The sequence below is a fragment of the Sciurus vulgaris genome (genome assembly GCF_902686455.1).
Source record: "Sciurus vulgaris genome assembly, chromosome: 11".
Taxonomy (NCBI): Eukaryota; Metazoa; Chordata; class Mammalia; order Rodentia; family Sciuridae; genus Sciurus; species Sciurus vulgaris.
The window spans coordinates 8084110-8100895 of record NC_136472.1 but is presented as its reverse complement, the minus strand read 5'-3'; the positions used below and the strand labels follow the sequence as shown (position 1 = coordinate 8100895).

Sequence of the window (16786 nt, the reverse complement as noted above, 5' to 3'; positions counted from 1 at the left end):
TTTGTATTAGGTTTAGCTTTCTCCTACATTTTCCCCTTGTTCTTAAACTTTCTGAGTAATTGTTTTCTAAGTCATTACCATGCAATTATTCCTCACTTTGTTTTCTTTAACAGTTCTTTTCTGTTGCTATTAGATATGAAGATCCCCTTGTGGCACACTGAGCAACTTTTCCTCTATAAACCCTGGGCTTATTTTGCCAGAATTTGAACATATGATTGTACAGTGGTTTCCTTATTTTCTAATTCTTCCCCAGTGTTTCCTTTCTCCCCAGAACTTTCCTGTTTTTGGTTACCCCAGCTAACTTCCTTTTAATCTCTCCCAGCACTTCTTTTTCTTGTTTCATGCCTCCTTTTGAATTATCCCTTCAAACTGACTTCATGGTATTTCTGAATTTATCCTTCACTGTACAAAGGCCACACTAACAGTAGTACAAACACACAATACAAAATACACACATTCCGGAGCTCCTTCATCCATTCTGATCAAAGACATGAACTCTTGACAAACAACAAACACACAAAATCTTATTTTAATAATACCTGGCCAGTCCACTGGGGGTTAACTTTACCCAGCTCCCTGTATTTGGGCCCTCTCCACTGGGGATTGCTTTACCCAGTTCCCTGTACCTGGGCCCTCTTCGACCCAGCTTCCTGTATACTACTTTAACTTTTCTTGACTTATTTTACTTGACTTATAGTTTTAAACACAAACAACACAAATATACACATTTTTGCACTTCACTGTCATGTCCTTTGTGACCTTTAGTTTTTGACCAACACTATTTCTTTTTACTATCTCTCGCCCTTAAACTGCTCTGGCCAGAGACTTCTGCGAGGTTCCTACTTTCCCTGCTGTATCTATTCCCGGAGGCTGATCTTGAATTTTCCCTTGCCCTATTCCTGTAAGGTTCCTCAGTTTCCCCACCGTGCAGATTTCCCTTTTTCTTTTTTTCCTGTAAGCTTGTTGCTAATTTTCCTTTCCCACATGCTCCCCATTCCCCAGACGGGCCACCATTCCCTGGACGGGCCACCACTCGTCGCTGGCTCTTTGCGGTTCCAAAATCCATGGATATTTGTCACCGCCTGCAGCAACAACTTGCACGGGTCTTATGGGTGGTGGAGTGGAAACTGAGGCACTTCTATCTTTCTCTTTAGTGCACTGCTTTCTTGCTTATTTATAGAGGATAGAGGAAATGAGGTTTACTTGCTTTGAGAGAAGAGAGAGAGAGAGACTTTGCTTATCAGAGAGAAAGAAACTTTGCTTAAGAGAGACCTGGAGAGAAGGACAGGCTTTGCTTAGAGCTTAGAGGAAGAGAGTTGCTACACCTTAAAGTCCTGCATCCTGTGAACTAAGGGTACGTCCACCCAAGGTGCCCTAGTGATGCGTCTCAGTTCTCCGTTCCGCGATCTGCCTTCCGCCGCTGCCCCTACTCGCTGCTGTGTTCTTTCTTCTGGCTTTTTTGCTAATGGCTGCTGTGGCGTGTCTTCTTCTCTCTGACTGCTTCTAATGGCTGCTGTCTCTCACTCCGCCTACGTTTATATCACCTCCAGGAGGCGGAGAGCAAGGCCACGCCTCTTACGCAAAGATTAGGCAAGACGCTCCAAGCAGGCAATTAGTGCTCGAGAACACATGCGCATACATTGTGTGCGTGGACGAGAAAATCACCTGAGTGTGCTTATGTCAATTAACCTCCTCGCTGCCGATGTGATCAGGTGCCATCCCGGCACTGCCAACATGGCACAGCCCCCAACAGGTATGAGCCACCGCATCCAGCAAGATGTTGAAAATATCTATCCACACTATTGGTAGTTAAGAAGAGCTCTTGATTTTTGAGTCACCACCATATGTTGAAATGAACACCCAGCCTGAGCTGCACAGGCATGATCTCTGTCACCATCACTGTCCTTGTGACACGGCAACCAGTATCTCTCCTTCACTTCTGCATAGACTCTTCGGGAAGTGGCAGAAGCGGAGTTGGGGTCATCTGTGCTGGCTACGTTTAATTTTTTTTTTTTTTCCTGGTGTACTGGGAATCCAACCTAGGGTCTTATTCATGCCAGGTAAGTGTTCTGCCACTGAGCTTTATCCCCAGTCCTGCTGATGACATTTAACCCGGAAGATAAGTGCTACCTCAAAGGGTGTGGTCAGTCTGATCAGGAGTTAGTTTCTTCAAGCAAAAGGTCTATAATACCCTTCAGGCCAAAATTATTCTTCTTTTTTTTTTTTTTTGGTACTGGAGATTGAACCCCAGGACTCTTTATCTTTGAGCTACATCCTCATCCCTTTTTAATTTTTATTTTGAGACAGGATCTGGCTAAGTAGTTTAAGACCTAGCTAAATTGCTGAGGCTGGCCTCAATTTTGAGATCCTCCTGCCTCAGTCTCCCAAGTAACCGGTATTACAGGTCTGTACCATCATGCTTGGCTCAAGCCAAAATTACTAGAGCTATTGCAGAAGGATGGGCCCTAGCTTTTTTCTCTGCTAGGCACTTTGCATTTGGTTGACAGGATGGTGACACAGCTGGCATTGGGCAGGACTTTATTACAGTCGTGGATAATCAGAGAGTAGTAAATGAATGAATTTTAAAAAAGGAAATTCTTACTTGGCAGTTACTGCTGTGAACACTGAGACAGCTCCCCAGCCTCTCTGGTGAGGTGGGATCTGGGCTTCCAAGAGTCTGCTGGTTCTAGGTCACCTGCAGCAGGCAATGGGCTGAAGAGCGGATGGGAAGGCAGCATCTGGGCTGGACTGGCACTTCTGCTGATACAGATGGTCCCCGACTGTAAAAGATGATAAGCTTCAGCAGAGACTAAACTCTGAATTTTGATTCTTCCTGGGCTAATGTCATGAGATATGACACTTCTGATTCTGTGCAGTGGCAGCAAGCCACAGATCGCAAGGGTAAACCACCAGCAGACTACAGTGTACTGTGCTAAGCTATAATGTTTGGTGGTTAGGTGTGTTTAATGCATTTTGGACTGAAGACACAGGGACGCAGCCCCACTGTAAGTTTAGGAGCATCAGGTACTCTGCTCCATGGTTTGGTTCAGTCACCTGAACTTTGTGCCCCGTGGTTCACCGTCAGGTAGACAGAGCACCTAACCTATTCAGGGGGTGGTGTGGCTGTGAGTTCCATCCATTCCTCAAACAAAGGTTCACCGAGAACCCCCTTGTACTTGTGTTGAGACAGTGCTTGTGGAATTCAGGTGCTGAAACACTGCAGCCCCCAGGCTGTCTTGCAGGGGACGGGTTGCTGGATACTCACCTCACATGTGACAAACTGCTGGGGACGTGAGATCCTGGAGGAAGGAGCATCTTGGCTGACAAAGTGTTGGCCAGGGGACAACGCCCAGGGCAGGAAGAGCAGTCACATTACGGAAGGACATGTGGGGACAAGTGCATGATGGCTTGGCCTTTTCCTGTCTTCAGCCTCCAGGAGACATTCATTCATTCATTCATGCATTCATTCTGTCCCTACTTATCCTCGTCCACCACCTTCTCCTGTGATGATCCTCCCCAAACACAAGTTATTTTGTATTTTCACAATACTTCATATATTTTCTAAAAACAACATAAATACTGGATCATTTTTCTTAATAGGCTTGTTGTAAAAGTTTCAGAGGTTTTTCTTTTACAAAGAATATTTATTCTTTTACAAAGAATAAATAACATAGTGCAGTGGTGCACACTTCTAAGCTTAGCTACTGGGGAGGCAGGAGAAGGGCAAACTCCAGCCCAGCCCTGGCAAATCAGCCAGACTCTGTCTCAAAATTAAACAAAACAAAACAAAACAAAACAAAAACCAAAAAAAAAAAAAAAAAAACAGAAAAAGGGCTGGTGGTGGAGCTCAGTGGTAGAGCCCAGGATGTTGGAGGCCCTGGGTTCAATCCCCAATACAGAAATAAATAAATAACAGACAAGATATATTATGACCCAAAATATCACAATATATGTCAGTAATATAAAAATGATCTTTAGCTATCTCAGACATTTGATGATAAAGATTAGAGGAAAAATGAAACCAATTAGATGTCAGTTACCAAATGGAGAAACAATACCACAAATATTTACCATTTAGAAGTTACCATTTTATTTTTTATTTATTTTTTATGTGGTGTTGAGGATCCAACCCAGTGCCTCATGTATTCTAGGCAAACACTCTTCCACTAAGCCAAAACCCCAGCCCCAAGGAGTTACCATTTTTAAAAATGAAAAATTAAAACATACAAAGCATTATTTGCCCTGAGAGTCTTGATAATTTTTCATAACAAATAATTCAAATGTGAAAAAATTTCCTTTTCCATTATCCTTGGTCAAATTGTTAAGATGTCCATCAGCACCTTCAACTTGGGTGTATGTGTTGCTTCATATAAGCTCACTTCCTTTTTTTTTGTCTGATGAAATCAATGTTGTTAATGCAGATTTCAGATCAGTTTCTGATTTCCTGACAGATTATTTCATAACATTCACATTTTCTCTTTGTGTTTCTTCTATAATTCACAAAGAACTGGAGCCTACATAAAATATTTATATACTAGTATACTCCAGTGACCATTATTTGGTACTATTCAAATAGTGTAACATCTAGCAAGATTAGTAGTACTACACAGAATCCTGTGTTGAAATTATCAATTTAAGCACATACTTTGCTTCTAGAAGGTGTTATTTCTTGGAACATTTTTAGGATTTTTATGAAGGATACACTGCATAAAAACTTATTAATATTTTAGTTGCAGGAAGGACATATTTATGTGGTATATACATACAGTTGAATATTATTCAGTCTTGAAAAGGAATGAAATTTTGACACATGCTACAACATGGAGGAAACTTTATGGCATTATTAGTGTCCTAACTGTTGTTATTTGAGGTGCTGGGAAATGAATTCAGGGCCTCATGCATGCAGGGCAAGCACTCTTCCACTGAGATACCTCCTGCCTAAAGACAGCATTCTAGTGCTTGCTTTGGCAGCACATATACTATTGAAATGATACAGAGAAGATTAGCACGGCCCCTGTGCAAGGATGACACGCAAATTTGTGAAGCGTTCCATATTTTTCATAATGGGGTGTAGGAGGGGGGCAAGAATGGAGGAAGGAGGGACTGTATAGAGGGAAAAGAGGGGTGGGAGGGGTGGGAGGAGGGAAAAATAACAGAATGAATCAAACACCATTACCCTATGTAAATGTATGATTTCACAAATGGAGTGGAGTTCGAGGGAGTACGGTTGAAGACACAAATTTGAGATACCTTAGCACATGAATGATATTTAAAGCCATGAACTCAAGGGGATCATGAAGGGAATGAGTGTAGATAAAATGAAATCCAGGACTGATCCTGGGGCCTAGAGGTCAGGGACAAAAAGAGGAACCAGCAAAGGAGATAGATAATGAGCAACCCAGGAAGGAGAAAGGAAGCTGGGACACAGGGTCTGGTGTCAGGGAGACCAAGAACAGAGCGTTAGGAAGAGGGCATGACCAACTCTACCAATGGAGGGAGGACTGGGAAGTCAACAATGGATTAACAGTGTGTCTAAGAAGGGTGTCACTGGTGTCTCTGACAATGGGAGAGGGGCCAAAGCTGTGCTTAGTGCAATATTTAGCAGACCATGAATGAACATTTACTGACTGTCATCAGCGGATGGCTGATGTCAATCCCTGCCAATTGACCCGGTTCTACTTCCTCCAATCCAAGAACACTCTCACCAGGTGATTATTCTAAAATGCAGATAAAGCCTCCTCACTTACATCTTCAATGCAAATCATGCTGGGATGAGTATATGGAAAGTTGCATGTATAAAGAGCTCTTCATGGCATTGATACTAATAGGGAAAAATGGGAAAAAAAATTGAATATTTGACAACAGAAAACTGAATGCGGCAGTTAAAATGCATCTAAAGAAAACACCATGTAGCCATTAAAATAGTGGTAGAGAATACTGAGGAAATAACTGTTTTTACGTAAGTATTTTAATTTATATTGCTAAATGAACAAGCTGAGCAGTACATACATTAAGAACCAATTTACCAGGCTGGGGTCGTGGCTCAGTGGTAGAGCACTTACCTGGCATGTGTGAGGCACTGGATTCAATTCTCAACACCACATATAAATAAGTTAATACAATAAATGTCTCTCAACATATAAAAAAATTAAAAAAAAAAATTTACCGACAGGTGTGGTGGTGCAGGCCTGTAATCCCTGTGGCTTGGGAGGCCTAGACAGAAGGATTGTGAGTTCAAAGCCAGCCTCAGCAAAAGTCAGATGCTAAGCAACTCAGTGAGACCCTGTCTCTAAATAAAATACAAAATAGGGCTGGGGATGTGGCTCAGTGATGGAGTACCCCTGAGTTCAATCCCTGGTACCCCCACTCACCCCCCAAAAAAAGAATCAATTTACTGGGCTGGGGTTGTAGCTCAGAAGTAGAACACTTGCTGCCTACCATGTATGCGGCACTGGGTTTCATCCCCAGCACCACATAAAAAAATAAATAAATGATGACTAAAAAATATTTTAAAAACAAACAAAAAGAGAATTTAGCAGCCAGGTGTGTTGGTGCATGCCTGGGCCCTCTGATGCGTTTTTTTGTTTCTGTTTTATTTAGAGACAAGGCTCAGTGTCTCGCTGAGTTGTTTAGGGGTTGGCTTTGAACTTGCAATCTTCCTGCTTCGGACTAGGATTACAGGTGCCCGCCTCTTTGACTGTTCAAATACTCCTATATTGTTTTCCGCCAGGCCTGCCCTGTACATCTCCTTTATCTTCAAATTTTTGGTTTCTCCCAAATTTATCACCCATTAATAAACTAATTTACTCTTTAATGTTCATTGTTATTTATTATCAACCGTCTCCTCCTGCCTAACTCCCTCAACAAAATCTCCATGAGGGCAGATTAATTTTGTTCACTGATGAATTCCCTCCACCCAGAATAGTGCCTGGAACACGGTGGCAGTTCATTAAATATTCGCTGAATGCATGAATGAATAACGTTGTGTACTATTATTTTTTGGCACGGTACTGAGGATGAAAGCCAGGGGCCCTCTGCCACTAAACTACGTTCCAAGCCTTTTGAACATTTTCAGGCAGGGTCTCGCTGAGTCGGTCAGGCTGGCCTCGAACCTGCATCCTCCTGTTTCAGTACGTACTGTTGTTAATACCGGAAACCTAAACTCCAATGCAACAACAAAATACTTCCGTGAGTCTCCACGCCCCTGGAAAGAAGTTAACAAATTTGGCGGGGTAGTCCCCTTAGTTCCAGCCACTCCCCCAGTTTCCAAAACAGACACTTCCCGCCCTCCAGGTCCGCGCCCGCGCCCGCGCCCGCACCGAGCACGCGCCGCTCGCTCCCGCCGCCACTAGGCGACGCCCCAACACAGCGTCCAAGCCCAAACACATGTTCCACGTGACCTGCGTCGCACCCGGTGAGCGTCACGTGACGGACTCAATTTTCCTCCAATGGCTGGGCAAGTTGTGGGGACTCTACTTAGGACCTGGCCCGCGGCGTAGATCACCCCTTTCTCCCGCCAGGCAAACGGGCCGGCTGCCCGCTTCCACTTGGGCGGCGGAGTCTCTCCAGGGCCCGCTCTTAAGTTGGCTTTGGAGAGCCCAGGCCTGCGCCGCAGTCACTCCCGGAAGTGACCTCTCCCAGAGGGGCCGGAAGTGGCAGTGGAGGGAGGGAAGATGGCGGAGGTGGTGAGTCCGGTGCCCGGGGCGGGGCGGAGGGAGTCAGGGGAGGTGGGTAGAGCCCGAGGCCCCCCAGTAGCCGACCCTGGCGCCGCGCTGTCTCCCCAGGGGGAGATAATCGAGGGCTGCCGCCTACCCGTGCTGCGGCGGAACCAGGACAACGAAGATGAGTGGCGTGAGTGACGTCGGGGGGCGGGGCCAAGGAACCTGAGGGCGAGGGGCGGGAGGGAGTCAACCGAACCCCCGGGATGGGGAGGGGCCTCGGAATCCTGGGGCGGGCGGGGCAGATACTCAGAGGGAGGGGCGTGGCTTCTAGCCGCTCGGAGATGGACAGGGCGTGGCTTGGAGAGGGGGTGACACTTGGTGACTGAAGGGGATTTGGGTGAGAGCTTGTAAACGGTGAGGCATAGGGATCCGGCCTGGGGGTGGGGTTCAGGTCGTAGAAGGGTGAAGCCTCATGGTCTGAGACCCCTGCCTGTGTTGTTCTCATAGCCCTGGCCGAGATCCTGAGCGTGAAGGACATCAGTGGCCGGAAGCTTTTCTACGTCCATTATATTGACTGTGAGTTCTGGGCCTGGGTGAGGTGGGGCTGCAGGGTAGTGTGGGGGGGCAACCTCTGGCATTCCTTCCTGAGCCATTCCCACTGCTGCAGTCAACAAACGTCTGGATGAATGGGTGACCCACGAGCGTCTGGACCTAAAGAAGATCCAGTTCCCCAAGAAAGAGGCCAAGACCCCCACCAAGAACGGACTTCCTGGGTCCCGCCCCGGCTCTCCGGAGAGAGAGGTGGTGAGTAGGTCCCTGCTTCACCTTTTCTCTCCTGCCTCCTCCTTCTCTCATCTCTTGGCCTTAGGGGCTCCTGGATGGGCAGGAGGCAGCACCCTTCCCCCTTGGCTTCAACTTGCAAAGAATGGGGTCCAAATTGCAGATATAGCTTCCAGAGTCCAGGGACTATTCTTGTGTCCTTGAGAAGGCAGAGGGTGGGGTTTGATCACTCCATGCTGAGGGGCCCTTCCCCTTTGCCATCCCACCACCATACCCACCCCAGAGGAAGACCCTGGACCTATTTCTACAGCCGGCCTCCGCCCAGGCCAGCGGGAAGACCTTGCCAATCCCGGTCCAGATCACACTCCGCTTCAACCTGCCCAAGGAGCGGGAGGCCATACCCGGTGGCGAGCCCGACCAGCCGCTCTCCTCCAGCTCCTGCCTGCAACCCAACCACCGCTCAACGGTACCCTCAGCAATTCCAGGGACCTTGCTTTCTTCTCAGGTCCCACCTTCTCTACCTTCTGACCCACCTTTCTTGGTTTCTCTCTGCAGAAACGGAAGGTGGAGGTGGTTTCCCCAGCAACTCCAGTGCCCAGCGAGACAGCCCCAGCTTCAGTTTTTCCCCAGGTGAGTCCCACACCATATCTTCTCCTCTTTTCTGTTCTCTGGCAGCCTCCTTTGGGCTTATCTCACAATCACCCCTTCTATTCCTACCATCTCATCTGCAGAATGGATCAGCCCGTAGGGCAGTGGCAGCTCAGCCAGGCCGGAAGCGAAAATCGAATTGCTTGGGCACTGATGAGGTGGGTCTATGGAGCAGCACAAAAGGGAAGCAAGGGGGAAAGAAGGGGAGATGGAGTGGAGAGGTTAGTCAGGGACTAGTTTAAAAGTAAACGAGGGGGCTGGGGTTGTGGCTCAGTGGTAGAGCACTTGCCTAATGCGTGTGAGGCCCTGGGTTCAATTCTCAGCACATCATATAAATAAATATATATTGACAACTTAATTTAAAAGAGGAAATGAGGGGTGATGCACAGTGAGAGTGGTGGTGGGATTAGGAGCCAGGCCTTAGAAGCATGGCTCAGATTAGTCATTGAGTGATCTTTTCCAACTTGTCAGTTTCTTAGTTTAGGTTTTACTATTCTGGAAAGTGGGGATTACGGTACTTTCCTCGTAGTGTTATTAGACTTGAAAGAGGAAACCATGGCAGGACTGTGAGCTGTAGTAGCCTGTTGAGCTATCTCCTATAACCTGGCATCTTCTACTTGTCCTGGACAGGACTCCCAGGACAGCTCAGATGGAATACCATCGGCACCACGCATGACTGGCAGCCTGGTGTCTGACCGAAGCCACGACGACATTGTCACCCGGATGAAGAACATTGAGTGCATCGAACTGGGCCGGCACCGCCTCAAGCCGTGGTACTTCTCCCCATACCCACAGGAGCTCACCACGCTTCCTGTCCTCTACCTGTGTGAGTTCTGCCTCAAGTATGGACGTAGCCTCAAGTGTCTGCAGCGTCACTTGGTAAGGAGGGTCCCAGGAAGCTGTCCTCCCAATACCTCCACACCTTGCCCTTGCCCCTGATCCTCCTCTCTTCCTCAGACCAAGTGTGACCTGCGACACCCTCCAGGCAATGAGATTTACCGCAAGGGTACCATCTCCTTTTTTGAGATTGATGGACGGAAGAACAAGGTCAGTGGCTGGGGGCAGTGGAAGCAGCTTCCTCTCACTTTTCCTGCTCAGGAAAACACTGACCAGTCTGGCCAACACATCAGTTCAGCCATTTTTATTGAATTCCTACTATAGGGCAGGTGCTGGGGAAACATGGATGACCAGGAATTAGAAAAAAATCTCTGTTCTCTGAGAGCCCATGGTCCATGGCAGAGATAGATTTGCCCATAGCTATTCAGTCCAAATGTGTTAAGTGTCATGAAACACCAGGTGGGTTAGTAGGGTCCAAAGGAAGTGGCCATCAAGCTTCACAGAGATGACCCTTGAGCCGTGACATGAAGGGGAAAATGGGTAAGAGAATTCCAAGTAGTGAGGATCTGAGGGGCAGGCATAGGCCTACAAGGGTAGCATGTGTGATAGGCAGAGGCCACTCTGGTTAAAAGGCAGAGGAGAGAGGATGAGGCAAGGCTATTAGAAGGGACAGAGCTCAGGTGACAGGAACAAGGTCAGTGGGGGTAGTATGGGGGCACAGCAGATTTGTGTCTGTGCCAATGGGGAAAGAGGAGAAACCTGGAGACTGCCGAGACTCAGCTGATGGGGGAGCTCTGACTGGGGTGTGGGCAGCTTGAGAGGAAGGTGCTGCATTAAGCACCATTCTTCATTGTTAAGTAATAGACCTGGGTGTCCAAGAAACAGGTGGTCAAAAAGCTTGGGTGAATCTCCTGCTGAAAGTGTGCAGTTGAAGCAGCAAGATTTTTATTCTGTTGGGGGAACTCCTAAGACTGCTTTTTTGTTACATGTCAGCATTCCTTATTTCTGCCACGAACAGTAGTAGTTCAGTTCCCAACAGGTGTGACTGCAGGTTAGAATGTTAAGGTTTTGACAGCCAGATTCTCAAGACTTGCAACACAGGCATAGTTTCCCTCATGAGCCTTGGTTCACATCTTGACTTCACAGAGACACGTCACTGTTGATAGTTAAGTAGAGCAAGGTGCAGTGGAGGCCCCCAGGCCACGCTTAGGTGGAGGAGGTACAGGGAGCTGGGGGAACCTGTCCAGCTTGCCAGGGAGGCTGGTGGTCAGATGCTGGGATGGAGCCAGTACACAGGCTCCTGGACACCAAGTGGCCCCGCCTAAGCAGCACAGAGGGCCTGACTGGTGAGTGGGTCAGGCCCCAGGCAGTGATGTCCATCATCTATCTGTGTGGAACATAGTAGAGAAGCTCTCCAGCGGGGTGACAGGTCTTTTCCTTTGCAGAGTTACTCCCAGAATCTGTGTCTTTTGGCCAAGTGTTTCCTCGACCACAAGACATTGTACTATGACACGGACCCTTTCCTCTTCTATGTCATGACAGAGTACGACTGCAAGGGCTTCCACATTGTGGGCTACTTCTCCAAGGTCAGCTCTCACCCACGCTTGTCTCACAGCTGTGCCCTGAGCCAGTTCCCTCTCCTCACTCCTGCTTCTCTGTAACAGGAAAAAGAATCCACAGAGGACTACAACGTGGCCTGCATCCTCACCCTGCCTCCCTACCAGCGCCGGGGCTACGGCAAGCTGCTGATTGAGTTCAGTGAGTATGTGTGCTGCCCGGCCAGGGCTGGGGCTGCAGGCAGGCCCGGGCCTGTTGTCAGTGCACCTCAGTGGTGCCTCTCCTGCAGATGTGCCAGACCACTACCATTCTCAACCTAGGCTATGCAAGCAGTCACCAAGGAGGCCAGCCAGAAATAAGGTAGAACCCTGCCAAGGTCCTCTTCCTTCTCAGGATAACTGCCCCACTGTTCCTTGGCTAAGATTCTAATTACCACCCCTCCTTCCCAAATCTGTTTCATCTGCTCCTGCCCAGGGCCCTGGAAAACTTGGTGAGCTTCTGTTGCTTATCTGTCTGGGCCTGTGCCACCATACAGGTTCTTGGGTAAGAACCAGTAATGTCCCCAGGTGTCCACTGAGCCTTAAAGGCAGTAGGTGTTTAAGTGGTTAACTCACCAAACTGGTGTAAGCATGGGCTTGAGCCCTGCTGTTTTATTCCTAGGTCAGTCCCTTAAAGCCCAGAAGGAACTCTGCCCTTCATAGGCTCTTCAGTACCCCACAACCCTGAGATCACCTGCTTTTTGACCTCTTCCCCCACCCCCATTCCATTCACCTCACCATTCTCAGAACTCTTGGGATAACCAAGCTCTGACCTGGAAGACAGGGAGGAAGCCTTAGGGTCTTTGCCTGGTGAAGACAGGGGCTTTACCCAACCAAGGTCATGGTCTATCTAAAAAATTTTCTTGGTCAAATGGTACCAAGATGGGGTCACATCCTCAAAAATCCCAGACTAGTAGAGCAGGTAGATCCTTACTAGTAAATACTTCTGTGAAGATGGGATGTGGACAGGGTCACCAAGGTGTTTACTTCTGCCCAGCAGGGCAGTAGAAGCACCATTCCAGGCAGCTCAAAGGGTGGGTGGATGTTCACTGGGGAGGATGTTCCCTGTAGTTGCACGGGCGAGTATAGACTACAGGGACTCCGTCAGGACTCTGCATGCAGTGTGGACCCAGCAGAGTTGAGTAGGAATCCAAGTGTGCCCTCTTTCCCTTATTGCTTTCTCTCTGGACACCAGCTTTTGTCCCTCTCACCATAGGGTGCTTGGCTAAAATCACAGGAGATTGGGCAAGATGATAAGACTGGCCAGTAAAGATGTAGCAAGGGCAAGAAAAGCTAAGATTTGTTTTGAGGCTGAGTATAGCTAAAGGTGAGGGAGGGCTTCTATAAAGTAACAGACACTCCAGGGCCTTGGCAGGAGAGTGAAAGCTCAGCTGAAGCACTGTGAGGTCACACTGCTCTGTAGGGACTGAGGGTCTTGCCAGGAACTGATTGGCTGTACCCAGCAGTAGGAGGGAAAGGGTCAATTCGGAGGTCAGCCACCTTGCTCTGAGGAATGACCTCCCTTGGTCTTGAGAAGTTCTTGCATCCTAATGTCATCCAGACAAGCCAAACTGGTCTTAGAGTAGCTCACACTCCCAGGGTCACAGCTAGGGGACTGAGTGCATGGAGTTCAGGCATGCTTAGTCTTGGGTCAGAGATGAGGGTCTCTCTTAGCTCCTTGCATACCAAGAAACAGGCTTGAATGACAAAGGAAAACTAATGGCTCTTTCTCCCCTAAGCCATTTTCTCTGTGTTCTCCCACCTATAAGCCTTCACTGGCTCCTGAGCACCTCTGCTGTACTGTTCTCAGTGCCCTTAGCCACAAGTGAAGAGCAAATTCTTAGACCTTTCAGAGGGAATTGAGGGATAGAGCAGAGACAACTACCAAGTGTTAGGGAAAGGATGGGACCTAGGTAGCTTGACTCTGCAGTCTCTGTTCCGACATATTGTTTGTGTGGATTTGTGACCATTTACCACCCTCTCCTGCTCCATTGCTTTAGGCTATGAACTCTCCAAAGTGGAAGGGAAGACAGGCACCCCTGAGAAGCCCCTCTCAGATCTTGGCCTCCTGTCCTATCGAAGTTATTGGTCCCAGACTATACTGGAAATCCTGATGGGGCTGAAGTCAGAAAGCGGGGAGAGGCCACAGATCACCATCAAGTGAGCTGGGCTCTGCCCTGGGGTGCATGGTATGGCTTATCTGTTCTTGGGGAGAGATGAAAGCCTTCAGGAGATCTGACCTTTTACCCTCCCACAGTGAGATCAGTGAAATCACCAGCATCAAGAAAGAGGATGTCATCTCCACCCTACAGTATCTCAACCTCATCAACTACTACAAGGTAGGGGGTGTGCCAGGGGCAGACAGGTGAGTAGGGTGCTGAGGGCAGCAGGCCTTGCATGGGCTGACCACCTGCTGGACCCATCTCCTGCCCAGGGTCAGTACATCCTCACTTTGTCAGAGGACATCGTGGATGGGCACGAACGGGCTATGCTCAAGCGACTCCTTCGAATTGACTCCAAGTGTCTGCACTTCACTCCAAAGGACTGGAGCAAGAGAGGAAAGTGGTGACCAGGCATTACCCATATCAGTGCCAACAGAACTGGCAGAACTGGGGCTGACAACCCATTCTATCCCGACTGGGGCTCTGAAGAGGCATGCCAAGGGAGACAAGACTGAGGACAGCTCCAAAAGGGCATAGGCCTGGGAGGGGTCAGCTGACAGCACCAAGGTGAGCTCCAGGCTCAGGTCAACTCCAAGGTCAGCTGACTATAGGCCCAGGCCTACTCTGAACCAGGGACCAGAGCCAGGCAGTTGTGTACAGTGAGATGAGGGTGGGGGCACTGTACAGAGGGCTGGTTGTAAAAATTCCTTTTGTAAAGTAGGAGCTGGGGGTGTGGTGGGTACTGGCTGCAAAAATTCTGATCTTTCTTCCCCCCAGCAATAAATTGTTTCTGTAAGCCAGAGCCACCAGAGGTTCTCGTGGGAGTGGGACCAATGCTGCAGTAGGGGCACCAAGGTACCCAGAGACTCACAGGTACTGTGAAGAGCTCATTTATTGGGATGATGGAATCGTTGGCTCCAAAGTGAAGAGCCGGTTTACTGGTGTGAAGGGATCAGTGGCTTTCAATTTCAGGCTCTGGTTCTCAGTCCTCAGGCACCTGTGCGTGAATCTGCAACAGGAGTCACCTCTACTATAGAGTTTCTAATACAGTAGTCGAATGTCCTCCGTATGTGGGGAAGGATCTAGCTCTTCCGAATGATACCCGCTTCTAGAAAGGCCAGTGGTGGGGAAGCCATGCTTCCCATACTTCCCAAACGAATTCTCCAGATCAAGGTTCCATTGGCTCTACGATGCTCCCCAGCCCTAAAGCTCCAAATCCCCTAAGGGCAAGAATGGGGTTGGGAGAAACGATAGGAAGACAGTTCACTCACCGCTTCAGCGATGCTGGGCCAAGCGAGGGCCCCACGCGTTTTGGCATCCGGGCCGGGGGCGGTCTCCAGGCCCCACAAGGTGAAGCTGCTGAAGCTGCCAGTGGCTCCGATAAAGCGGTCCTGGGAAAGGGGCCACATTCAGCATTCGGGGCGCCGCTCCTGCCCGCACCCCCTGCAACCCTATCCCTGTGCTTACGAAGTCCCGTTCCAGCGACTCCGGGGCTTCCACCAGCTCCTGCTCATCTTTCTGGCCGTCGCTTTCTGAGCTCCCGGAGAAGTCCTGCTTCCCTTTCTGCCTCTCTCCCGTCTCCTCCGTCACCATCACGTATCCCGTGAAGCCGGGCGGCACAGCCACCTCCTCGCCCCGTAGGCTGCGGCCGCGAAACGACACCTGGAGTCCTGCGGGAGGAAAGCGCGGCACTTGGGTCAGGACCTCGGGCCACCTCCGAGGACTCCGCTCCCCAGGAGCCCTGGCGGGCGCGGGGGTTGCCGGGAACGCGGTGCAGCTGCCAAGCTCACCGTCCGGGCCCTGGCGGACGGCGGGCGTGAAGAAGCGCCCCACGGGGGCGGGCCCGTTCACCAGGACCTCGCAGGGCAGGAGGTGCAGCGTGGCTGGGGCGGCGTCGCGCAGCGTGACGGGGCGCAGGTGGACGCGTTGCTTCTCCACCGCCACCTCGCTGCGGCTCTCCATCCTCCGGCGCCGCTGGGGGGCCGAGGGCAAAGCTGGCGCGGGAAGCGCGCGGGGCCTGTCGGGAGGCGGGGCGCGGTCGGCGCGGGGCCTCATGGGAAGCGTAGTCCTTCCCCTCTGCAAGCCCCGCCTCCCACGGCAAATTCTGCCTGCGCGCGGTGCAGAAACGTGATGATCCCCCAAAGTGCTCTTTTATGTAAGTTGACAGGTTTTTTTATTTTTAACTGGGGACGTTAACTCTTTTCTTAAATGCATTGAAGATACTTTTTCCGAGTTTGTGGTTTGGCTTGCAAACCTGTGTATAGGTGATTCTTAATCCTCAGAAGAGAGTTTTTGTAGTTAGACTTACTGACATTTTTCTCATTGTGTATTTTATTTATCACAATACCTTTCTTTGACTTAACTCTTTTCTAAAAGTTTGTTCAGCTACCCAACTTAGATATATTTTATCACGTTCTCCCATAAAACAAACACGTGCAAAACTGGAAACTTTGATTAAAATTGCATCAATTTATAGATTTGAAAAAAAAAAAAGCATACCCAGACATCGAGGTGTTGTGCTGATGTTGGTTTATATATTCTAGTTTTATTACCAGGAACATAATTTTTTGTTTTTTTCTAATAGTTTTTATTTTACCCAGAAACGTTCTCTTTCAAATAGTAATAATTTTGCCCCTTCATTGCAGCTTGTAAGTCGTTTTCTTTTCTAATAGCCTTGGTATTTTGTTGAACATAAACAATTTCACAGAACATCAAGATGGGACAAGATCGCTGTGACCCGCGGGGTCAAGACACAAGTAAAACCACCCCATAATCATGTCTGAACACTGGCAAATATGAGCATTGTCCAAATTGAAAACATAATGAAATTCCCTCTTTCTCTCATAATATGGTACTGGGATACTGGGGAGCAACCAAGGGGCACTCTACTACAGAGCTACTTCCCCAGCCCTTTTAATTTATTTTGAGACAGGGTCTGGCTAGTCTTGAACTTGTGATCCTCCTGCCTCAGCTCCTGAGTAGCTGGTATTACAGGTGTGTGATAATGATGCCCAGATGACTGTAATTTCTTTTTAAAGTACAATACTAGACTCCAGCTAGTCTTTCTTACTTAAAATGTGAGGATATCCCATCATATGGGGTA

The 16786-nt window shown here is 48.8% G+C and overlaps 2 protein-coding genes across 5 annotated transcripts; one reads left to right on the top strand and one right to left on the bottom strand.

Moving 5' to 3' along the window:
- Positions 1 to 5309: 5309 nt before the first annotated feature.
- On the top strand, positions 5310 to 14479 carry KAT5 (lysine acetyltransferase 5). 4 transcript variants are annotated; one of them, XM_079102930.1, is made up of 14 exons: positions 5976 to 7685; positions 7785 to 7851; positions 8169 to 8237; positions 8329 to 8465; positions 8725 to 8907; positions 8997 to 9071; positions 9173 to 9247; positions 9720 to 9968; positions 10047 to 10136; positions 11372 to 11512; positions 11591 to 11684; positions 13522 to 13681; positions 13779 to 13860; positions 13956 to 14479. In XM_079102930.1, the coding sequence occupies exons 1-14, from the start codon at positions 7674 to 7676 to the stop codon at positions 14088 to 14090; spliced, it is 1569 nt and encodes a 522-aa protein (XP_078959056.1). In that variant the 5' UTR covers positions 5976 to 7673; the 3' UTR covers positions 14091 to 14479. The 4 variants fall into 4 exon arrangements, with proteins under 4 accessions (XP_078959054.1, XP_078959055.1, XP_078959056.1 ...); XM_079102928.1 differs by having other exon boundaries at positions 5310 to 7851; XM_079102929.1 differs by having other exon boundaries at positions 5314 to 7851; positions 8752 to 8907.
- A 78-nt stretch (positions 14480 to 14557) lies between these two features.
- On the bottom strand, positions 14558 to 16104 carry RNASEH2C (ribonuclease H2 subunit C). The gene is made up of 4 exons (XM_079102936.1): positions 15474 to 16104; positions 15151 to 15353; positions 14955 to 15074; positions 14558 to 14692 (listed from the first exon to the last, which is right to left on the bottom strand). The coding sequence occupies exons 1-4, from the start codon at positions 15736 to 15738 to the stop codon at positions 14666 to 14668; spliced, it is 615 nt and encodes a 204-aa protein (XP_078959062.1). The 5' UTR covers positions 15739 to 16104; the 3' UTR covers positions 14558 to 14665.
- Between the last annotated feature and the right edge of the window lie 682 nt (positions 16105 to 16786).